This window comes from Anguilla rostrata, chromosome 9 (genome assembly GCF_018555375.3).
Source record: "Anguilla rostrata isolate EN2019 chromosome 9, ASM1855537v3, whole genome shotgun sequence".
In the NCBI taxonomy this organism is placed as follows: Eukaryota; Metazoa; Chordata; class Actinopteri; order Anguilliformes; family Anguillidae; genus Anguilla; species Anguilla rostrata.
The window spans coordinates 29,055,539-29,079,911 of NC_057941.1; the positions used below are offsets into that span (position 1 = coordinate 29,055,539).

The 24,373-nt window shown below is 40.7% G+C and overlaps 2 protein-coding genes across 4 annotated transcripts; one reads left to right on the forward strand and one right to left on the reverse strand.

The window, feature by feature from the left end:
• Window positions 1-7,961: 7,961 nt before the first annotated feature.
• Window positions 7,962-17,795, reverse strand: LOC135263526 (NHL repeat-containing protein 3-like). Of its 2 annotated transcripts, none has more exons than XM_064351661.1 (7): window positions 17,664-17,795; window positions 15,197-15,352; window positions 12,676-12,826; window positions 11,914-12,114; window positions 11,497-11,588; window positions 10,719-10,831; window positions 7,962-9,534 (listed from the first exon to the last, which is right to left on the reverse strand). In XM_064351661.1, exons 1-7 carry the CDS (start codon window positions 17,670-17,672, stop codon window positions 9,288-9,290), a joined length of 969 nt encoding a protein of 322 aa, XP_064207731.1. In that variant the 5' UTR covers window positions 17,673-17,795; the 3' UTR covers window positions 7,962-9,287. The 2 variants fall into 2 exon arrangements, with proteins under 2 accessions (XP_064207731.1, XP_064207730.1); XM_064351660.1 differs by lacking the exon at window positions 17,664-17,795 and adding an exon at window positions 15,681-15,861.
• Window positions 17,796-17,919: 124 nt separating this feature from the next.
• Window positions 17,920-24,159, forward strand: si:ch211-266i6.3 (cytoskeleton-associated protein 2). Of its 2 annotated transcripts, none has more exons than XM_064351651.1 (7): window positions 17,920-18,098; window positions 19,614-19,726; window positions 19,841-20,724; window positions 20,900-21,266; window positions 21,675-21,735; window positions 21,960-22,233; window positions 22,902-24,159. In XM_064351651.1, the coding sequence occupies exons 1-7, from the start codon at window positions 18,068-18,070 to the stop codon at window positions 23,182-23,184; spliced, it is 2,013 nt and encodes a 670-aa protein (XP_064207721.1). In that variant the 5' UTR covers window positions 17,920-18,067; the 3' UTR covers window positions 23,185-24,159. The 2 variants fall into 2 exon arrangements, with proteins under 2 accessions (XP_064207721.1, XP_064207722.1); XM_064351652.1 differs by lacking the exon at window positions 17,920-18,098 and adding an exon at window positions 18,510-18,809.
• Window positions 24,160-24,373: the final 214 nt, after the last annotated feature.

Consider the following 24,373-nt stretch of genomic DNA (forward strand, 5'->3'; position numbering starts at 1 on the left):
GCTGGGTTACAAGGAACTCAGGACAGGATGTGATCTCATCCACAGGCAGAGAAACAGATGTCTCCCTTATATGTTGGCCAACCGTAGCTCTGTGTGAACAGTTCCCTTGCACATTGTTTTGTGTGCATTAGTTCAAAATAAATATATGTGAGCTTAAATGTCTTTATGTCTTTCCTCACGAGGCTTTTTCAACTTTGAAACTGACTTGTTGGAAAGATGGCATAACTGAGCTCTTCAGTACAACCCATTCTACTACCAGTGTTTGTCAATAGAGATTGCATGGCGATGTGCATGATTTTATGCACCTGTTAGCAATGTGTGTGACTGAAATAACCAAAACCTAATTAGAAGGGGTGTCCACATACTTTTGGAAATGTAGTGTATATGATGTATATAATTGCTGTTGCTTTAGGTGACCACTTCATATCATGTTTGCAATGCAACCCATTCTGTGTACTGTAGTGTCCATATGCTATGTCCTTTTTTGCTATAAAGGTGGTGGGCTGCAAGAGGGATCTCTCAGTGTGCGTATAATGTAAGGGATGTGTTTAATGTGGGCTAGATTCCCCTGTCCCATATACAACCTGTACAAAACCTGTCCATAATGTTATTTTGCAGCCAAATGTTTTCTCACTTGCTTGTGGGAAAATTGCTCTGTAAAAAACGAATACAGTAACAGCATGACAACTGTGCCTATGGGATTGGTGACCACGGGTGTCATCAAGCAGCCCTCCAAATGTTGTGCGTACAGAAATATGTGCTGCTGATGGCCTTCTGGGTGGGCAGACAGCTAGACCCCTTGTTAGGGTAGCAGTGCATTCTATAGACCATAAAGGAATGTGGACCATGCCAGCACTGACAGGAGCCAGGAGTCCCGCTGAGAGATTATGTATTATGTATTATGAAAAATTCACTTTTACAATGAACACCTGGAGAATCAATGTGGGGAGGCCATGCAAAGGATTTTGTAGTGAATCAGATACAGGGAATGATTAGGTGACAAATTGGATGTGGCTTCAAGCAATGGGTGAGGGGCTTTAGTCAGCAGGCTCTCCCTGACCATATCGCCCAATAACGGATTGCTTGTACCAGCTGCAATCAGTGCAGTCTTCCAGTGCAGTTAATTGCGCAGCTCAGCTACTATTTCACTGACTTTTAATTAAAAAAAAAAAAAAAAGATAGTATTGGATGTTTTCTGTGCTTCACTGTGTTACTTTGCTTATCAATCGAGATCCAACAGGGTTAAATGTTCTTGTTGCTTTCGAACAGTCAGGTGGGAACTAAAAAATGCAGAGCGCTGGTAAGCCATCTCCCAAGCGTGTCACGACAAGCCATGAGTGACAAATGAATCTAACTGATCTCAAAAAAGCTATTTAGTCAAATTCCAATCTGCATGCCTTATTTAAAAATAAATAAACATTGCACTCAGTAATGTAGTGATGCAATATATGGTTGACATTTTACCTATACTGCTCTCATGAACCATATATTCTACTATGTTGAAACCTACACTACAAGGGACATTCAATAAAAAATAAAATAAATTATATTTTTCAACAAAAAAAAATTTCACTGCAAAATATGTAAAAAACTTCATCCAAGACACTGGTATTATGTCAAAAAATTATAACACTTCAACCGTTTTTCTGACAGTTCTCAGGAAGATATTGGATGGGGGATGGTCGTGTAATTTTACTCTGCATGTTTCTTTTGTGAGAAACAACATTAAAAAGGAAAGCATGGAGTACAGGTGGGCCGTGAGTTGTGTCCAGAGTTTGGGAACATATTGGGAGGTCCTAAAATTCCCTCTGAAATTCATTAGTGCATGCCAAACCCCCTTTCCTCTCCATCCTTACCTCCTTCTTCTGAACACCTGACAAGATGACTGTAATGTTTCTATTAATCAGATTGCTTGTTGCCCATAATATACAAGTGTGGCATGAGGTACCATAACCAATCTGTGAAACATTAGGGGTTTAACAAAGCACAGAGCCACAGCTATATGTGTACACTTCTTTATTTCTTTCTTAATGTTTTCTTTTTTCTGCTTTTCTGTCTTGATGTGTTCAAATTTTCTTTATTTTCCTTTATATGTCATTATGATCATGTTGGTTGGTGTGTGGAAAAAAAGTTTCAATTAGAAAAGAAAACGCAATAGAACTGTGAGGTATGCTACCAAATGATGAAACCGATATAATAAAAAGAAAGCGTTAAAAAAAGAAGCAGTGATCTCCAGCTCAGCGGCTCTGATCTGCCTGAGCCTCGTCCCGGATCGTCTCCTTTGAACGGCGTTCTGAGGAAGGCGGGCGCGAGAGGCAGGCCTGCCGCCAGCGGCACGAATCCCCCGCTGCTCTTTTTTTACTTTTTTTTTTTTATCGACGCCTCATCTCGGCTTTGAGTTCTGCTCCTGCCTGTACCTTCAATCCACAGCGCTGACAACCCCAGGGGCTCTGGCGGTAAACACTGCCTGTTCGCCCGCTGAAGACGGGAAGTGTATCTATCACCACGCAAGATTAGAACCTCAGATTAGGTCTGCTTAGAGAGATACGTTTCAAAGGGCAAATTTATCTGTGAGCAGAAGTAATATAATGCCTGAAACTGAAATAAATAAATAAATAAACAAACAAATAAATAAATAAATCTGATGCAGTTCAAGTTTCCTTTTTTGAAACATTTGTTTTACATGCAGATTTGCTTATTGAGGCCCTGAAAGTTAAATTTATGTGGGGAAGTTTGTTCTCTTGTCTGGGACGAAGGTAAGAAGATTTGGAGCTCAAACATCCTTTTCTCGTTGTCAGATTCAGATCTAACAAAAGACCTCTTTTCAGGCCCACATTCATTATTCAATGGCTTCAGCCCCTGAAGACAGCTGTCTGAAATTCCCCAGGGTTGAATTATCAAAAACTTGGATGCTCAAATAAGAACAAACTCCTCCTCCAATCTTTTTAGTCCCAAATTATGTTATTTTTTTGTTACAGTTTGTCTTTGACTTTTTTTCAAGATGCAAGAGACAAACAACACGCATCAAACAGAGACATGGTAGACCTGCACAGAGAAATCAGGGCATTGTATAACACGTATTGGTATATTCACCACACAGTTAATGGCCCAGTCTAAAAATGTTACCATGCAATAATACTTTTTTTGACACAGCTGTCAAAAGGAAAAAATTATGCTCAGTGCTTTGCATATTCCATATAAATAATGTACATAAATTCAAACACACAACGGGTAAAGCATATTGAAACCCTGGCATTTCAGCAACAAGGCAAGGCAAGTTTATTGGTATAGCACATTTCAACAACAAGGCAATTCAAAGTGCTTTACATAAAACATTAAAAGCATTAAGACAAAGTGCAAAAGAAACACATTATAAAAGGACATTATTAAAGAGTTGAAATTAAAACCCTACTTGATAAAAATAAGATAAAAATAAAGATGAAAATAGAATATATAGAATGCATAAAATCAAGTAATAAAAGTTACAGTGCAGTGCAAGAAATGAATCAAAAGCCGCAAATTTGGTTTAGTGAAAGGCAGGGGCAAACAGAAAAGTCTTCAGCCTTGATTTAAAAGAATCTGAGAGTTGCAGCAGACCTACAGATTTCTGGAAGTTTGTTCCCATGTGGTGCATGAAAACTGAACGCTGCTTCTCCATGTTTAGTTTTGAATCTGGGGACAGAAAGCAGACCTGTCCCAGATGATCTGAGAGGTCTGGATGGTTCATAACGTAGCAGAAGATCAGTGCTTTATAAACCAACAGTAGTATTTTGAAATCATTTCTTTGACAGACAGGAAGCCAGTGTAAAGATCTGAGAGCTGGAGTGATATGATCCACTTTCAACAGACAAAGAAATCTTCTTGGGCAGGCATTCTCATATTTGATCCTGGGTCCGCCCTGTGAATGCTACTTGTGGTTCCAACCACAATTTTGTAAATATAACAAGCTGCCAATTCTGAATGATTCACTCTTAGGCAGAGGTTCATGCACTCAGTCCTGTGGTCCTTCCATGCATGCTGGTCTCCATTCCAGCCATATTTGCCATTCTCAATGCAATGAACTGTTAATTGTTCTGAATTACACACTAAAAATTACATGTTATCTAAGGCCACATTAGGGTTGAAATGCATACTGTATATATAGCCTACATGCTTTTTAATCACTCTGATTAGGAGAAGACAAGGACATGAATGCACACTAAGAAATGCATGTATGGACACAGCGTCACCAACATTAAGCTGCTTGCTGAAAATGAAGACTTCAAGAACAAATGAAAGGAAGACAAATGCGAAAGCACTTAAATACCGGTTCAAAAACATAAACTAAAAAATTTGGCTGGAACATTTAGACCCAAGTGAACATTTTAGACCTAAGAATTTAGGTGAGGGAAGTTAACTGAATGCCGGCTGTATAAAGTTTTCCTTGTAGTGCTTCATAAATAAAATATATTATTATTACCAGTGATGGTCTGAGACACAGCAGACCCTGCAGCTGCAGGACTAGGACTGGGAACCCCTGGTCTAAGGTGAAGGTATTCATATCAAAACAATTATCCTGATCACAATATAATCTATTTTCTAATTAAACATTTTTCATGGAGAGAAAAAAAAGACCTCTCAAAGTAAGAAAAAACATAAAACATTCCTACCAAGCCTCTCCTCCTAGCAGCCACAGATGCACTGAAAAAAAATCTTCTTTGTCTACCTGAGAAATATAGGTGAGCTCACAGGAGAAGATGCTAAGAGTGTGAAATCTTATCAGTTTTTAAACATATTTGAAGATGCACTGGGTCTCTGCGCTGATCAGGGAATTAGGAAGTCTCTTGTGTTAAGCAGGACAAGCTGACGAGGTAGATATGTGATCTTGATGGAACCTTGCAGATTAAGAACAGGAGAGAGAGGAGTATACCCCCGTTCATTAGCTGGTTAATAGCAGGGGTGTGGTAGATTACAGTAAGACAGGACCCAGTGTGTGCGCTGCTTTGTTCCAAAGTTGTATACACCAGTGCTGGTATCAAACCGCAGTAAAGCGTTTCCACCAAGCGCATGTGGAGTTTGCTGCTGCGGCTCATGACTTGTTGAAATGTTGGTTCGGATAAATGATTAGGTTAATTAACTAAAATACAAAAGCTTGCATGAAACCCCGAAACAGATTGGCCCGCCTTCTGCACCCCTGTAGTAACATTGTTCAATCGATGCCAAGCCAGCACAAACTAATTCCTGTGGCAGCAGCAGCATAAATTTGCATAAAATTAACATTGTATGGAACTTTTCTTTTAAAAATAAAAATAAAATAGGGGTAAAAGAGGTGGATTTACATATTAAGATGGCATGACATCTATATTTTTACAGTTTTAAGACCGTATGAAGTTGTAAAATGATTCTTGGTATTTCTATCCATTATATTACCCAAATATGTACATCTACATAAATGAATCTAGACTGAAAAAATGCCAATTATTCCAATTAGCTTGTCATTCTGGAATGTTGTTTCTTTGGGAAAACATTGTATTGCCATTATGACCAGTCTATAGTTTTTAGCCAGTCCTTGTTTCCGTGAATCTGCAGTGCAGTGCATGGCTAGCTATGCACTCATGAGAAAAAGGACAGGCTCTACCGTCAGCCCTCTATGGTCTGGCACACAATGTCCTCAGTGTATTTAGACCATGGTTGTTCTGAGTCAGTGTGATCTAATTTCGTTTCCACTTACAGTCAACTTATAGAGGAACAATGGGGGATAGGCGGTTATAATGAGTGTGTGTGTGTGTGTGTGTACGCGAGTGGGCTTTGATCAATTTATTAGTCGATAGCCTGCTTTCAGGCAAGAGTGTCAAATGTATCCTTACCCTCACCATTCTTACTGTAAATGTGTATGTTTGCATGCATGTGCACATGTGAACATCATATGTTATTATCAGTTAAACACTGAATGTGTGTGTGGAGGGTGGGGGTTAAATGAACTACAGCAGTAGGTGACAATGTCTACCTTTGGTTTCTCTGTAATCTGTCAGGATGAGATAAAAGGTAAGCATTAGGATGCAAACAGAGAGTAAAGATTGAGTAAGACATATAAAATCAATGCACTAAAATACCAAATAGAGGTGTGGCAGTATTTCACAAACCACACATAAGGCTTAAAAGTGGCCGCAGTGTTAGAGATGCCAAGGAAAGAAGTGGGTCACGCTAATTGGATATGTAAATTTCTGTTTGCATATATCTTCTGTAATACATCACTCGCATGCTAGCTGATTAAAATACAGAGAATTATGAGTTAGGAATGGAATGGTGGTAGTCTTACTATAGATCTCATGGTACTTCTGTATTTAATTGCAATAAGAAAAAAAAAAGTAAAATTCGGTAAGAACCACTGCTGCATACTTTACGAAAGGACAGTTTTCAGATCCTGGTGATTAATTGCTATTGGCTGCTTGAATCATTTGAATTTCCTTCCAAAGCGAGCGTGATGTTTCAGATCTCTTTCCATCATATTAAATCTTAATTCACACACCAAATCACATCAATAATGCATCTGCATTCTGATCATCTGCATTCTGCTCACTTGTTAAGCATTATCTTCATTCCTAAGTATGCACCGTTTATGTAACTTGGTCTGGGAGAGAAGCAGTGCAGATTCCAGTTACACAACAGGTAACACACTCCATTTTTTTGTACAATTAGAGGCTTGCTCACACCTCCATTAATAGGCAATGCCTGTTACAGAAAAAGCCCTCTTCCTCTAGAACGCATATTAAATTACAAACCATGAAACCATCAAAACTACTCACTGATTATTCCAATTTATTTTTTTGCCATTATACAACAGAAAGCCCTTCATGCATAGGGGAAACACTGACAAAAATCATTTTGGGGTTTGCTTTAACAGCTTGCTATTCACAAGTCTAATAAAATTATAACCAACTGGAAAGATTGACCATGTACATTCTCCATTCTTTTTGTTAGATATTTCGATATTTGTTAGATATTTCATTCTTTCAATTCTTTACATGGTAACTGGCATAAATTATGGAAACACTGCATTTATAAACAGAGTTTGACAATTTATGCAATGTATCTTCTTGGCATAATAAATGTAATATTTCATAAATGTCATATCAACATAAAACAAAAATGAATCAATAATTTGCACTTGTATTAAACAAGTAATAATCATTACACTTCCCTATATGCATTAGTTCATACCTACATAATTGAGCAGTGTATATACTGTGTATATATATATATATATATATATATATATATATATAAATACATACAAACATATACATACACACACACACAGTGTATAATTGCTCTGTCCACATTTTTATAAAATCTGAAAAAAGACTAGGACCTGACAGCCTGCACCTGTATCAGGCTGTGGTTTTGGGAGAGGTGTCATAGCACAACAGTTTCCTGTCTTGGCTGAACCGGTTTTCTCTGGTGAGGAAATCCCCCTGCACATCGGCTACAGGAGACCTCCATCTCTGGATCTCTGCGACATGGGGGTGAACTCATCTCACAACCTTGAGGCTAGTGGTAACCCTACTCGTGCACTGTGTACAGCATTTCCTCTTTTGGAAATGTTAATGATACATGTGAAATACATGATGATATATCATTATAGTTTCAAACGCAGTCCACATATTTACAATGTATTGCAGCTGATTGAATTTCCGTAAGTGCAGTCCCTCTTTCTAGAACACTGCATGGAATTTGCAGTGCAGGCTTGAAAACAGGTTCACAAGCAACGCTGTCAGAATATTTCAGTTCAAAAACTGCCTAAAAAGAAGAAACTTGCAGCACTCTTAAACTGCCATAAATTAAACAGCCTGACCCATAAATATTTTTTTGAGTTTTTAAATGAATCATTGTCATGACAAGACACAGGCGTTCCATTGGGCGTTGGGAAGTTATTCCATGTCATTGTTGCCACCTAGTGGCAAAAACAGAACTGCACACACTTCCCTTTCATTATTTAATATAGTTAAAGAATGACAGTCGCACATTATAAGGGATGACAATGAAAGAAGGCATTTTCAGAAACTCTCAGGATCATTACAAATCCAATACAAAATCATTTGTGCATGTGTATAATTCATAGAAAAAACAAAGATGAGCACACCTATTTCAGATCAAAGACACATCAAGAGGAAATTTCAGCACAATCACAGTAGAAATAGCTACAGCTCATTAATTCATATGGCTTTATCATTTACAATATATACACATATTAGGAAGGATGTATTATCAACTAGGCTACATCTGTACTAGTCAACAAAATAATTATAAACTTTTCACAACTACTATTCAATGATGACTAAGAGTCATTTAAAAAGGACACCGAACTTACATGCAGTCAAGTCTCATATTCCATTTAAACCATAGATATGATAAGACATAGATACTGAGATATTACTGAGAATAAAAACAGCACCATCCAAACACCAAACATTTTAAATATATTTGAGGCCAAATAATTTCAAAATAAAATAATTAAAATTTCTTCAACTTTTTGACCAATCTTGTATTTCTAAAATACACACTCACGTTCCACCCACAGTACACTGAAGCACATTAGTCCTGTACCAAGAACAGATCTTCCAGACTCTGTGTCACATATATAGGCATAATATACAGACAGATGCACTGCACACACAAGCTGAGACTTACCAGCCTGACGACCCAGTGACGTTCAAAACCTAGAATCTAGACAGCAGCAATTTCTTTCACAAATCAACACCATTCAAACCAAGATCTGAACAGCAGAAACACCTCTGTCTGACTGTGCTATTCAAGTAAGACTGACAGGAGGAATTGCCCATTGGAAATTCAGGCTTTTGAACCTTCATTTCTAGGCTGGAAACTCAATCACTCATTCCATGGTACATTCTATGGCATCTCAAGCCATTTTAACCTTTTCCCCTGGTGAATCTCATAGGTCTGTCCACAGGCTCCATGATGTACTCTGTCAGTACTTTAGATATGATAAAGTGCACCAGGACAAATAAAAGGGATAAAAGGGATGAAAGAAGGACACGATGATTGTGATGTCACTGTATGATTGTGTATGTCTTGTATGTCTCGAAAAATAATAAGTAATAAGTAATCAAGATGGAATCGTCTGCTATGTAAGCGTCTCTTTTTTCATTGTGATTGTTGAGCCCCATGTGGAGGTAGAGTGCCCGTGAAGAGCCGAAAGCTTTATTATTTTACCTTGTAAGAAAAAAAGAGGAACTCCACCGGTCTAGAAGTACCCTTCCCCCACCCCCAATCCCCAAAAAGTCCAGTTACAGGTTACCGCCGCCCAGGGTGAATGGGGTGAACTTCTGGGCCTGCTGAGCCCCAATCTCAGCCACGTACAGAGCCCCCGTTTTCAAGTCCAGGTCCACCAGGTGGGGCTTGATGTCCTCAGCCAGCTGGATGACACTGACCACCTTGCACTGTCCAATCGCACCCACGGGCGGGGCTTCCAGCAGAGTGATCTGATTGGTGTTCAGTTGCACCACCACAAAGTACTTCTGGTCCGGCGTCAGTCTATGGGGGGAATAAAGAAAGGGAGAGGGGGAAGGGGAGAGAGAGACGGAGAGAGGTAAAAAAAAAACAGCAGATATAAAGATGAGAATACAATGTAATTCTGTGATTAGAGATACAGATGACCTCAGTATTCATCGCATACAAAGGCAAGGCTGAGAACATTTGCACCGAGCACAGACAAAAGGGTTTATTTCCGTCTCCATTTTCATTCTAACCAGAACTAGCTAATCCTGTTTCATAATATGATATTACCACTTTTAAAGGAGTGCAATCTTTTAAAGGAGTGTAAAGGGCCGGCAATGTAGTATAATGGGCAAGGAGTTGGTCTTAAAGGTCTCAGGTTCAATTCCCCGGTAAGACACTGCTGTTGTACCCTTGAGCAAGGTACTTAACCTGCATTGCTTCAGTATATATCCAGCTGTATAACGTAAATGCTATGTAAAAAAAGGTTGTGTAAATTGCTCTGGATTAGAGTGTCTGCTAAATGCCTGTAATATAATGGAATCTTTTTTTACAAATATAAGCCCACTCTGTATCTATACAGATGTCAGCCCAATGCGTAAGATCTACGCTCCTCACTGTGGTACGAACAATGAGCATTCCAAAAATGGAGCATCGCGTAGTTCTGGCAGGTCACGAGAGTCAAGCGCTCCGGCCGAATCAGCTGATGGCTCAGCTGAGTGATGTTCGCCTATCACAGTACATTCACTAACAGGGCGGTCTACTTAAACAGGCTCCCTCTACTCATTCGGCTGCTCCTCCTGCATGCAAGCGCTGCACGTTGCTTCGTAAATCCCCTCCACCACCCCAGCTCCATCCCCATGCGTCAAGAATTTGCATTCTCCATTCCTATGTGTTAAGAAGTTGTATTGCTCCATCCTTATATGTTAAGAAATTGCATTTGCTCCATTCATATGTGTTAAAAACTGCTTGCTGCTGGATCTGTTCTGTGTGTACCCCCTAAGGGGGGGTTTGGCTGCTGGCCTCCCGGCCTTATCCACGCGGGCTGCGTGGTTGGCGGGAGAGCTCCAGAACAGAGCCATACCGCCAAACATAACTGTATTGCCTTTATTGTCAATAAAGTTCTACTTGATGACAGTGGTCCTGACAGAACATCTACTTCTCAGTTATTTCGGTTTAGTTATTTATGATTACTTGTGTATCGCGTGACTATATTTCCCCACCTGACAGAATATGGGGCGTCCTCCGTGAAACAGCTGCCCCAGGACCCCAGCCAGTCACCTGTCACCGAGTTGAACACCTGGATCCGCTTGTTCCCCCGGTCGGCCACCCACACCTGGGGATCCACAGCACATGCAGGAAGGGACTTTGTTTTTTTTGGGGGGGGGTGGGCTTTTATTCAGCTTTATTAGACAGGATAGTGTAGAAAGACAGGAAGAACTAGAAGGAGAGAGAGGGAGAGGCATGCGACAAAGGTCGGCGGTCGGACTCGAACCGCCGACGGCGCGGCTCGCAATGAGCATGTGGAAAGCACTCTATGGGCTACGCCACTGGAGGCCCCCAGGAAGGGACTTTTCAATCAACAATCAGTAAATCACACATTCTTCCTTTGGAAACACCCAGACGGAGAGCATTTTTCCACCACAGACACCAGTGGTGCTCGATAACTGCAGTCTTATAAAAACAGCAGCGGATTACATGGTTTAAGAACATTTATGGACGTTTTGTTCAGTGTGAATTACTGAGTTTTGGAAAATCTGTTGGGCTGTTGTGGTCTCAGAATCAAAAAGTCAAATCTTGAGTCCGGAGTTTAAAGAGTATGGGGCTCCGCACAAACAACTCATAACTTATGAAAATGAAAACATGGAATGGATAGTCTGTCCTTAGCAAACTTCTAAGATCTTTTTAAAAAATCAGAACTGGGATATATGGAACAAGTGCAGACCGTCACCATGGAGGCACAAGCTCTGCTTCACATATTCCTGATCTGTGCAGACTTACCCTCTGGTAGTTATCCACGGCTACGCTGTGCGGGATGTAGAACTGCGCCATGCCGGACCCCTTCTCCCCATGCATCCAGAGCACCTGCAGGTCTGCACAGAGAAGGCTGTCAACCAGAGGGTGCACACATCACACACAGCAAGGACACAGGGTCTGCTTAAGATGTCCCATAAGTACAGGTTGGTTAGTCATTTCAAATACATGGATATGAAATATTCATTTGCACATGCACTTCAATGTACAAGTGCATGATGAAGTGAGTCAAGCAAGCCCAGTGGATTGTCCCGGAAAATTATGCAGCAGATGCAGCAGTCCACCTGGGTCAGGGATGAAGATGCTGTACTGAAGAGGCTAAAAGCATGCTAAACTAAGAACAGACTGTTAGCACAGCTGCGAGTAGCTTGCACGCACTCGTACCTTTGGACAGCTTAACGAGTCTGTTGTTCATGCCGCCGTCACCGTCGACGATGTAGATCTCCCCGGAGCTGTGGACGAAGATCTCGGCCGGCTGGTCGAACTGCAGGGGGTTGATCCCGGAGCCGGCCTTACCCGCTGAGCCCAGCACCCGCAGCAGCTTCCCAGAGGGGGAATACTGCTTTATGGTGTGTCCATACGGCCCTGTGTCACAGGGGAAAATGACCTCACCATCGCCCACGACAACACGGTGTAACATTCCACCTCAAATCTGATTAGGGGCAGACTTACTGTGTTCCAGTGATGTTTTTACAGCTACAATACATTTGGCAATAAAAACCAAGCAGAAAAATGATAAAGAGCAACAATTCCTTATATATGTGGATCTACTGAATATATAACACATATATTTTTCATCAGTGATTTTTTAATAATATATTGCGATATCCTGATAATGAATTTCATTTCTGCATATTACGACATGATCAAGATGACAGTCAAACAGCTGGTGAAATCAAACAATGGAGTTTCAATACAATTCAGTTTCTCTGTGAATCCTCATGAGACTGTTTTGCTTTAGAGGCTAATCACTCACAACAATTTTCTTGCAGCAACCTTTTGGAAAACAAAATGTAACTGTCAACTTTTCTGGAACGTCGGAACTGTGCATGATGCGTTCTTAAAGGGGTCAGCGGACTCGGCACCCCAGTCACGCAGCGGTTCTCTAAGCATCACCGCCCGGTTCAGGGCACCTCCCGCACTCACCGTTCCCCACGTCTGTAATCCACACGGACGGGCTCTTGGAGGCATTGGCCAGAAAGATCCCGTGAGGCATCTCCAGGGTGGTGGTGTTCCAGGCCTGGATGAAGTCTCCGTCTGTGGTGAACACCAGCACTTTGGGAATGTTGTCTCCCCGCTGTGACAGAAAAACAGGCCATCAATATGAACACATCTAATAATAATAATAATAATAATAATTGCTGCATACAGCATTTTTCATCTCAGGATCTCAAGAGCTCTTTGCAGTGAAGTGGCATTGTTCATCTTACATTATCTTACATGGAGAGGGGGGAAATTATTTTGCCAAATATACTGGGGTATGATTAGGCAGTCAGGGTGAGAAAACCAGTTTGAGAATTTTTTTCAGCATGCTGGGAACCCCTTCTCTTTGCGGTATGTATGATGGAATTTTTCACGACCACATTGAGTTAGGACCCAAGTTTAATATCTCATTCTCTGGAGGAGGTTATGTCAATTCCCTTCAACTAAACATGAATCATTTTAAAACAAATAGTACTTCCGTGTATTTTATTTGGGTTTGCTTGTTTCATGGTTTATACCTCTTGCTGCCTGCAAAGAAACCTACAACCTACAGTATACCTCCATTTTGACAATATATTTTTTTATGTTTTTTCGATTTGTATTAAAATACATTTTCCATCCTGACCCCATTCATATTGTGAATGTATATGCACTTTAAGAATTAGGAAGGTAATAAAATAAACTATTATTTGGGAGTTTGATTCAACAGACTCTAACTTCCATTACTGTTTTCATGCACCCTTTTGTGCTCTAACTGGAAAATCACTGAGACACTTCCTGTGCAGTATCTGTAGGAGACCATGATGTGCCTGAATGCCTGATTGCTCTGTGATATCCCTGAAAGCCAGAAAGTTTTGTGTTGGCTTCTTCATTGTTGTACTTAAACCTAGACCTGCTGGCTTCTTTCTGGTATCAAATGATAAAAAACCTAGTCCTTGGTCAATGTGTACTTGTACATAAGGTTGTGTGGATTTGAACCCGCCACAACAAAATTATTATTGAATACATCTTCATAAAGCTCAGTGAATGCAAAGAAGGCTAAGAAGAAATTTAACAAAGCTAAATGTTTCTTCTGGTATTTCAGACATCCAGGAAGGGAATTTCCTTGTTAGGGATAATTTAAAACTAGAAACCAGCAGAATGAATTAGATTCACTTAGCCAAAGCAATTAAAATATTTTTTAACAGTGACTTCACATATTACTGAAATAAGTGACATAATATTATCTACAGCCAATTTATTCAGCCACTCATAGAAGGGCACGAGACAATGTGCTGTTACTGTATAGTTGAATAAGGGAGAAAATGTTACGACTTAAGTCAAACACCACAGAGTGCTGTCTATAAAAAGTGCATGGTGACCGTCTTATTGATTGAAAAAAATAATAACGCAGTCATGATGCAGATGCTTCCTAGTGTTTGTTGTCTAACTAAAATGGAAGTCCTCTTAGACTTGGAACAATAAGAATATTTTATATAAAAACAAATCTTTTTTTTTATTATTTGTTTAAAAATTATATTCTTTTTGTTGTGCAACTTTTTCATTTGGAATTTCTGTAACTCAGAAAGACTTTGCTATCGTGGCTGATGCAATCCTTGCATGAGTTCTTATGCTGTTCAAGAGCACACATTCTGTACCGCCTAATCTCCTATTAGATCCTTGTGAATCTGCTGTAGGTAAACAATGCTTCTCCTCTAATTGGAAAAAAACAAAACAGAAATATTAAAGCTTTCCAAATGGAAATAGTTTCTGTGCTATATGTAATTTCATACTGGAATGGTTTTATAATCAATAAAGTGTTATATATATATTAGAAATTGATACATAGATTTTATCCAGATAAATGTGCTCTTTAAAAAAACTAGGGAATGATTAAAACACTTAGAAATGATAGCAACACATGCTGTTATTTTAGTATTGATAGCCCAGAAGCTGCTTAGCATTTATTTTGGTATGGTACCTACACTGTGAAGTTACGGTCTGACTCTTGCATATACTGATTTCTCCTTTACTTTTAATAATGTCCGCTTTAGCTTCTTCGATTATGGTATTTTTTTGTAATAAATCTTATTTTTCTTTTAGCTAAGTATTAGCCTATATAAATAAATGTACATTTTGTCATTCCAAACCTCTCTTTCTCATTCAAAAAAGATTTAAAATAATATTTTGATTCTAATTGGCTTCTGAAAAATTGTGAAGTTATGCATACTGTAGCTAGTTATGCATAAAAAATTGGAGATTAATTTGGGATAGAGCTGTTGTTTTGTAACCTATTTTCTCTCCTGTGACTTCTCTCCTGTTTCCCTGGCATAATATTGGTGTTACGTGTCTGTATGTGTGATTTGTTTTACTTGATTAACTTATTTACACAAACTAAAATGGAAGTCAATGCATTCCACACCTTCGCCTGCTGTATCTTCATTTTACAGTACGTCTTGCAAACACACACTACCAGCCAGCTTACCTGTGCTACATACACCAAACCAGCCAGCTGATTTACAGCGACCCCGAACACATCGCCCGTGAAATGCTCCGTGTACTTGGGCCAGGATATATCAAGTTTGTACAGCGTTCTTCCCAACAAGCGATAATCTGTTTTAAGCCCAGAAGCGTCAGACAGCTGGAAGAAAAAAGAAGGATATTGCACAGACAATGAATTTGTCCCACATAGGGTTTGTGACACAATCCACAATGCTAGGCCTATATCGTTATCTCAATTTGAAGTTTTTTCTTCCTGTACAGAGTAAATACACATTTTCAGTCTACCGGAGCTGCTGTTTTATAATCAAGCAGGAATGCTTCGTGTATCGCTACGTTTTATACATTCTCGTGATCAGCACAATGGAGAAATTGTCCCTCATAGACAATAAGATAGCTTGTAACATTATATGTTCTTAGATCCGGCTAGAACGCGGATCTCGTTGCAATTAATGTAGAACACAACTCACCTGAGAACTGATAGTGCTATACAACACCGCCATTAGTAAAAATAATATACCCATTGTAACTGCGATGAAACCTTTTCTTTTCATGAAGGAAACTTGAATGGTTTCAATTCCGTGCTACTGCCAGCACGCACAGTACCAATAATATCTCAGAAGACTGTCACTGTCACTGCACTTCCTATTTTTATCACGTGACACCCAAGGACACGCAAAACGAAAAACAGCGCTCTCTGGTGTTTCATTATGAAAATTTTAAATTAGTAGTGGGGTAACAACAGGATTTTGCATATCTCGATTTTTTTCACTTAAAATGTTTATATAAATCGTTCGTGGATTGTAAAAAAAAAAGAAGAAAAAAAAGAGAAAACATCCTTAGTTAACCCATATTTACTATAGGTATAAGTTAACTGACAGTATTATCGTTTGAAGTAAGGACTTGGGGTGAACAAAATTTTAGGATATTATGCAAAAAAACAAACAAAAACTGTCAAGATCACCTTTCAGGGACCTGTGACTCCTTTTGAGCCCTGAGTCGCATAAAAGAACCACTGGTCTCAATTAGATTTAACCTAATAATTAAACCCTTCCTGTATATTGAACACAACATTCTCATTCTGTAAGAATGACATGGTGAAGAAAATAGGCAGTACATAGAAGACCACTATCAAGACCTCCTTCATAGCCTGTGTCTTTTTAAAATCCATCCTTATCAAGTCTCACTAATGCATCAACATTGTTGACCTTCCTTTCTGGAAGCCATTACGGCATGGTTCCAATAGCTCTCTACTCTACAAAAAATGTGCCAGCTTCCCTTCACTCATCCATTCCATAGAGGTCAGTACATTAGGCATACAGCTACAGGAATCAGTTGGGTTATGTCCAGGCTTAATAGCTGAGATAAATAGTGCTTCTTTCCACACGTACACTTGGGATATAGCCCTCAGCCCATATCTTCATAAACGCCTTTAACACAAGTGTTAGTGGGTCCATTGAGACATGTTTGAACATCTCATAGCATCGTAAATCCTGACCTGAGGATTAGTCTTCTGCCTTATTGATGGCATTAGTAAGTTCAAACATGGTTATGCCCACAGTCACTTTACTTACAAATGTCTAATTTCTGCTCTCTAAACCCCTATATTCCTCTAAAATATCTTCATGCACTAGTAGGTAATCTGAATTTAAATTAATCCATGTACACCAGACAGTGTTTCGCTGTTAAATCAGCCTTCTCTGACCTTGCAATCACACCTCTTTCAACAACATCAGCTATCTTCTTCAGTATTTCCCATACAGCATGTCTGCATTTTCCTGCCACAAATCACTTGGCGATGGTAGCAAAAAGCTCATGTATAGGGCATACAGCTCAAGCCTTATCCATTTCTCACATATAGGAAAATCAGAATTGATGTAGACTTTATATGGGCCATGACAGAAGTGGACTGTACTCTCACACCCTTTCAGAGGAATACTTGTTTGCAGTGATAATATATTGTATTGTATTATTACTGAAAGAAACCCTAGTAGATTAAATGGGGAATTGGAGTATTTTGACCACTATGGATTTTTTGGGAGAATATCCCTTTAGTCACTGTAATAAAATAATTAGGCCTACTTCCACTTCCAATAACAGTGTGGACCTTGAAAAGCATGTCCAAATTGTAGAGATGGAAATTGCCTTCACAATGCATACAACTGCCAATACAGGTTTTACTGAAGCAAAAACGGATTTACCAATTGATCACAGCGTGCACTGCATTGACTACTTCTCGTAAAAACTGGGAGTGGCTTCAACTGCTCTTCATTGGTGTTATTTCAAAAAAAAGGTCAACGAGGTACTGAGCCGAGACACAGTGATCCAAGGCTGTAATTTTATACAGTCTATGGCAGTAATCCAAGGAGGATATACACACTCTACAGCCGTTTAGATCCTACAAGAGCTTTGCCAGGACTAAAGCGCAAATTGGCAGCTAAGTTACCACTAACCTCAAACATACATACAGCATTGCCCACCACAACCACACAGAAGGCAAACAGTCAAAACGTTGAAACGGGAAAGTCAAGAATGCTATTTTGGTTCGAAATTTCGCCTCGGGATTCACGCCTCTTTGCTGTTACAGCTGCAGTAGCCAAAAAAAAGGCTGTAGTCAGTTTTGAGCGATGTGTTCTTCAGGCGGACATTCCTATTGGCTCATTCGAGTTCATCGGGAACAGACAGAGCCAATTGGGATTGACGAAGAGTCTCTAGCGCCAAAGTCAAAGGCTGTTTTTTGAAAAACGTGTCCTTGTGACCTAGCTAGGAAACGGTTTGATATAGCCTACTGAGTGTAGATGCTTTTGATGATTATTTGGGAAACAGCCGTGCCACGAACTGACGTTACCGTACAGACATGTCTTCTGAAGTTTCTTGCAGCACCACAGGTAAAGTTACGAAACGTTATCTAGCTAACGACAGATAGCCTGTATTGGCGATAAAAGTTGGCTAGCCAGCGTTTGCTCAGATCGAATTAACATTCGCTAACTAACTTTAATTTACCTACCCATGACATTGCTACTTCTCTGCTTTGAAAACGGTTATCAAGTTGTAATAGTCATAATATCAGACTAGTTGGCGAATAGAAGGTGGCTAGCGGATAAGACTCGCTACACAGACAATGTTGTTTAGCTTTTGTTGTTGTGATTGAAGAAAGGGTTATCCAGACGTAAGCTAGTAAGCTAACTTAGTTGATCCCAGACGGCAGTAGTCTAGTTGCTAGCTCGTTTCAAAGCGGCTGCGTGCTTGCTTATTGGTTTGGGTAGAATAGCTAGAGTAGCTAATTCATTTATTCGTTTGCTGTCTTCGCGATGTCTAATTAATTTAACATTAGATATTTGCGATAGCTAACACAATCTAGTTATACTAGCTAGTCTATCGATAGCTAACTAATGTTTACTTTCGTGTGATTTCTGTCACGCGGTGATTGTTTTATTGACCATAGTTAATTAACCTGGCGAATGTATCGCAATCTATTTAACTAACTAGCAAGCTAACTTAGATCCGTATTCGCAGGTTACCGTTGTCACATAGTCTAGCAAGTTATGTTTTTGGCATTTATTTATTGGTAAATCGGGTGCGTTTTACAGAGCAAGAAAGTAAGTAGCTGACGTTAGCTGGATAACTTAATGTTAACGTAATTTCCGGATCTCGCGACAAAAACAATGATGTAATACAACGGTAATGTTATTATGGCTAACTTTTGCTAGCTAGGCGTTGCTAGCTGTGCGATGTTCCCAATGAGCTAGACTACAAAATTTCTTATATGTTCCCGACTTCCCTTCCCTACAGAGTACTTTACATTGTTACGTTAGTTCAGTGGTTCCCAAACTAGATCCTGCGGGACCTCTGTATGACTATTTTTATTCCGCCCATAATTACGAAGCCAGGATTTTAATAAGATGTTAATTTTTCTTAATTTGGTGCTTTTCATTCTTAAATGGATTATTTCCCCTTTTATTTTGATTAGTTAATAATTTTGTTACCTCTTTTTATGTAATTGTTTGCAGTATAGCTCAATAAGCACAATGTGAACATGGGACTTTATGGCATGCATAGCTTGTGGCTTAAGAGGGTAAATAATCCCTACAAACATGAACAGCACCTAATTTAGAAAAATGAACACCTGGTTATAATTCTGGGATTGCAGTTGTGGGTGGAACAAAAACAGCATACAATGGTGAGTGGTTTCCCATGACCCAGTTTGGGAACCATTGCGTTTGCTTATAAGTAGCCTTATAAGCAAGTGTATGTGCAGAGACAACAATGTGTGCAGATCTATTCATTGGCTACAAATAACCAGCAACTTAAAGCATTTAAATGTTTCATTTTCAATCATTTGGCTGAGCTATTGTGGCATCAGGTAAACGGAAGTTTTAACCTACTTGATCCTCCTCCTATAGAGCCAAGGCATAAAAACATGGAGTCCCACGCAGCCAAAAAGAAAACTATTCCTTTAGATATTGAAAACAAAGCAATGGACCCTGTAATTCAAATGGCTGTGGGAACTAAAAGGGTAAGTAGTTTGCTTTGTTCCTTGACTAGTTTCCCTTAAATTTAAATATTTAATTTATTTATTCAGGCCTATTTATTATTGAAGTTCTTCTCATACTTTTCTGTTGTTACACAGAACAACAAAGAGAACACAAAACCGGCAAGCGGGCACAGCGTGTCTGTGACAAAGAAAGTGCACAAAAAAACAACGGCGGGCTCAACTGCCCCTCTGAGATCCAAAAATGATAAAAATGGTGAGAATTTGGGAGAAGAGCTGAAGAAGCCCACGACCCAGACTGTGCAGGAGGCGAAGACGCAACCTTCAGGTAAAGGGGATGCTGTGAAGAGGCGCCAGACTCTCAGCCAGGCCTTTCTATCCCAGCACGCTCTCCAGCAGAGGAAGCTAGCGGCGGAGGTGGCTAAGCCCCCAGCCTCCGTGCCACCCAAACCCCTCCTTGGTGCTTACAAAGGCAGGGTTATCCAGTCCAAAGTCAACTCTTTCAGGAAGCCGACAGGGGGCAGCGGAGAGGCGGAGCCCACGGCTGCCATGACGAAGCAGTCTCAGCCGAAAGGCAGCAGTAAGCCCCAGGCTGCGATTGGAATGAGAGGGAAAACGCCCGCTGTAGTACCCAGGCTTTCCACGTTGAAGGCGTCTGCAGCTCAGAACTCCAGGTCCAAGAGCGTGTCCAGTAACGCGCCCGCACCTGCGGCCAAACCGGCACCGAGCGCTACCGCTCCCAGAGTAACCAACTCAAGGGCTCGGCTGCAGTCTGCTCCTGGGAAGCTGGCCAAAAGCCGCGTGATGGCTCCTCCAGCCAGACAGACTTCAGGGCCTGAAGCCGCAGCCCATCCTGGCTCCAGCAGGTCCACTGTAACCGCAAAGAAGAAGGAGATGCCGCAGGTCAGCGAATCCAAGGCAAAGCTGGTGGTGGCAGCAACTGACAACAAAGCCCCTAAACCTCCAGCTAGCCGCTCTTTGAGCCAGTACAGGATGGCTATAGAGACTGCGGATGAAAGGAAGTGAGTGAATTTTAACAACCATTTTGTTTTTTATTTTGTATGGATGGGGAAACAAATGTACATCTATGTTGTTATTAATTCTTGAAGTGTTGGAATAAGGCTTAAATGATGTATTTTTCAGTCATTAATTAATGTTTTTTTGTGTAACGTGTCACTTTTTGTCACACTTCTTTAGGGCAAAGCTGGCCGAGTGGCTTGCATCCAAGGGAAAAACTCTGAAAAGGCCACCGATTGCATCGGCTCTGCCACAGACCGTTTCAAGAGCAGCTCCTTCTAAATCATTACCAAAACCTGAAGCAGTCACCGAGGCCGGAGACAATCCAGAAACGGAACCCGTCACTCAACGGGATTCCGATCCGGAAATTCCCCTGGTACAACAGCCCGAATCCAGCCCTGAAGCAGATGCGAAGCCTGAATCTGACCCTAAAGGAGCACCCGAGACTGCTCCCTTTTCCAGCTCAGACATTATGAACACTACCCTGGACTTGCTGGAGAACTCAGAAATGGACCTGCCAGTGGATCCAGAAATCAGAATGACTGACGTAAGAGCGATTTCTTGTAATCTTATTTTAGCAGTAAACTTCTAATAAGGCTTTATGGTAGGGAAGGGGTCCTTTGGGGGTGTGACTCAAATGCCAGCCCCATTAAGCTAATTTAGATGTGTTGTTTTTTTCCCCCCTTCCCACCATCCCCATGTTAATACACTGGTGAAAATGGTGATCATTGTCTGAGGTTATGTTCATGCATCTATAACTGATTGTGCAAGTCTGTTCTGTATGGTGCAGATACACTTTGAAATGTACATAATGCTGAAAAATGATAAAGGTTTGATCTGGGAGTTGTGGTTACTTTGGCGCACAGGTCATTGCCAAGATTGTTGTTTGGCCCAAAAAGCTCAAAGGCTTGGCCATGCCAGCCTTATGGTAATCGAGGCTGTCTCTTCTCTTCAGGTGGTTGTTAATCTTTGCAAAGTCATGGAAGCCATGCAGGGTCCCTCATCCAGCGAGAACGGTAAGCTTTAGCTACATGTGTTTGCCTCAGGACTTAACTCCGAGTAACAACCTATTGATGGATTAGTTTGGATAAAAATGTGTAAAAAGCAAACCAAGTTTTTGGAATGCGTTTGAGGGCATTTTAGATTTGAGGATTTTCATTAAAATAAGACCATTTTGGAGACTCGTGCGACTGGATTACCACTTGCTTGCTAATGCCTTAAAATGTTGTTGCTTTTTAAGATGCACAGGTCCAAGGAGATGGTGAAGGAAGGATTTTGGAGATGGATAACCAGATGGATACGCTGGCAGAGACGAGTAAAGAGGAAGCCGATTTGGAAAGCGAGATGCATGGAACAGAGGAAGTGAAGGCCGAAGGAAAGAGCTCGGTGAAGAAAAGCGTGAAAATGGAGTGCGCGGATGAGATGGACGACGATGAGGAGGATCAGAGTGAAACCGCACCGGAGGGAGCGTCGGTGGTGAGGTACAGCGTGAAGACCACGCCCTACCTGCAGAGGTGAGACTGACAGGTGTTCAGTGAAAGGGTTATACCGGCCTGCTGGAACATTCTGAAGTTTTTATAAACCCATTCCAGAAGGAGCTCTGCCCTGTTTCTTTGACTGTCTTTCATAACTGGAATTGGCAGTGTGGGCATGGGCAGGCTGCTTTTGATGTTAAGTCCCCTGTGTACATATTCAAACAACGCATCTATGCATGTCGGTAAGCACTGGGGGAAAAACTGCGTGGGCCGTTACTTTGTGTGTAAATAAATTAACTTGGTAAGAAGTTGCTATCCAGCAGGACACAGTAATGTCATCATGTGAATTCCATTGTAAGTTATAAATGTTTTTACTAAGCAGTATTCGTGTTACCTGCAAGTTTTGGCCAAAATGAGTGGGTCTTAAAAATCATATGGTCATGGGGAAACCATTTTTACATTTTGTAGAGGGAAGGAGGTTTATGAGAGAACCCAAAGGTAAAGGCATCCTGTGCAAAGGATTTTTAACTGCCCATCTTTGCACATTGCGTCTTTTTTTATGGGATATTCATATGCAAACACTCAAACTCCAATACACGTGCAATAAAACCGACTGCCTCAGGGACTCTACCGCTTTAGCTGTTTTCTCAATCCGTTTTTCCATTCCTCTGTCCCTCTTTCTCTCCTGTCTTCTCTCTGCCGCGCAGCATGAAGCAGCGGATCCAGAGCGAGGCGGCGGCGTCGGGCAGCGGGGGGAAGCGTAGAAGCGCCATCAAAGACCTGAAGTTCCTGACGCCAGTGCGGCGCTCGGTCCGGATCCAGCGCGAGTCCGGCCGGCTGCCGGGGATGCTGGCGGACCACGACCCCTGCGTGGCGTCGCTGGCCGAACTCGTCCGGCTGGATGACGACGCCAACGCCTACATCTACAGGAAGAACCCCGCCCTGCTGGAGGACCTGCCCGACCAGCCAGAGGGCCAGGGGAGGTTCTGAAGCGTGTGTGCGCGTGCGCGTGTGCGCGTGTGCATGTGTGCGGGCTTCTAAAAGTGATGTTAACAAGGGGTGAAGACGTTATGCATGGAAAAAAAGTGGCACTTTCATAAAATGTTTATTCATTCATTCATTAATAATAATAATAATAATAATAATAATAATAATAAAGCATAACTACAGCATAGTGTGCAAATTGGATCTTGTCAGCATTCGTGCTCCGTGACCTTGTGTGTGTTTCAACTTTCCCACTAATTCATGAACTATAATACTCCAACACAATTCTCTCATTGCTTTACACTGACATCATTGTGTCAGCCATTATCTGGACAACTAACCACCACTACTATAGTAATATAATTATTTGAATAAGCAATCAAACCACAAAATATTTGTAGAACCCATGAGTGGAATGCTTTTTTAAAAATTGCCCTCGAGCTGAATTTTTGTCATTAACATGCAGGATTTTAAATGTAGGTTGGTCCATCAAGATGTTTATATTCACTAACCGCATACATCTTGTTTTATTGTCTGATTGACGGAATCCATGACTTGTTACTTGCAAAATGGCGTTGGCCTGATGGGGGATGGCACTACCTTTTGAAAGTACATAAAATGTTACATTTTGTGCGTTATAAATTTTCTCTGATGCATCTTTTTTGTTTTCCACTGTGATCTTGCCACCTGCTCGCCTGTTCTTTTCAGTTCTTTACTGTTGAAGTTGTGTTTTTGCCATTTTCTTTTTCACAATGTATTTTAACTTGTGTAAGCTAAGCCATACTATTTTAATGTTTGGAGATGTGTGTATGTAAAGTGAAGGGTAGTCCCCCTCTTCTGTTGAAGGATGTCTGGAAGTGCAAAATATTTCCAGTTTGCATGTAAGTGCATTCAGTGCTGCATATGAGAGACACTTAAAAAGATTATCGGTGAACCTGTCAGCAGTAAGCTACATTTGTACTAATAAAATGTTCAACCCAGCTTCTACTTTTGTGAGGTTTTATTGTAAATGTTTTGCATGTTGGTTTCTAATTGTCTTTTTAAACTGTGATTAGGCTTTAGATTTAATATTAGATAAAGGGATCCTGAGGGAACAAAACTTTAATGGTTTAATGAAAAAAGTTATCAAAAGTTATTTGCGTTAATGAGCAGGTGTACCTAATGAAGTGGCTGGTGATTATAGACGCTTGTGCTA

What these genes read in the sequence shown, in the direction of transcription:
- LOC135263526 (XM_064351660.1), bottom strand. Translation starts at nt 15,764, where the DNA reads ATGAAAAGAAAAGGTTTCATCGCAGTTACAATGGGTATATTATTTTTA. An exon ending in ATAGCACTATCAGTTCTCAG is followed by an intron (nt 15,353 to 15,680) that starts GTGAGTTGTGTT and finishes TTTTTCTTCCAG; the next exon opens with CTGTCTGACGCTTCTGGGCT. An exon ending in GACGCCCCATATTCTGTCAG is followed by an intron (nt 9,535 to 10,718) that starts GTGGGGAAATAT and finishes TTCCCCCCATAG; the next exon opens with ACTGACGCCGGACCAGAAGT.
- si:ch211-266i6.3 (XM_064351651.1), top strand. Translation starts at nt 18,068, where the DNA reads ATGTCTTCTGAAGTTTCTTGCAGCACCACAG. An exon ending in AGTTTCTTGCAGCACCACAG is followed by an intron (nt 18,099 to 19,613) that starts GTAAAGTTACGA and finishes CTCCTCCTATAG; the next exon opens with AGCCAAGGCATAAAAACATG. An exon ending in TCCCTCATCCAGCGAGAACG is followed by an intron (nt 21,736 to 21,959) that starts GTAAGCTTTAGC and finishes TTGCTTTTTAAG; the next exon opens with ATGCACAGGTCCAAGGAGAT.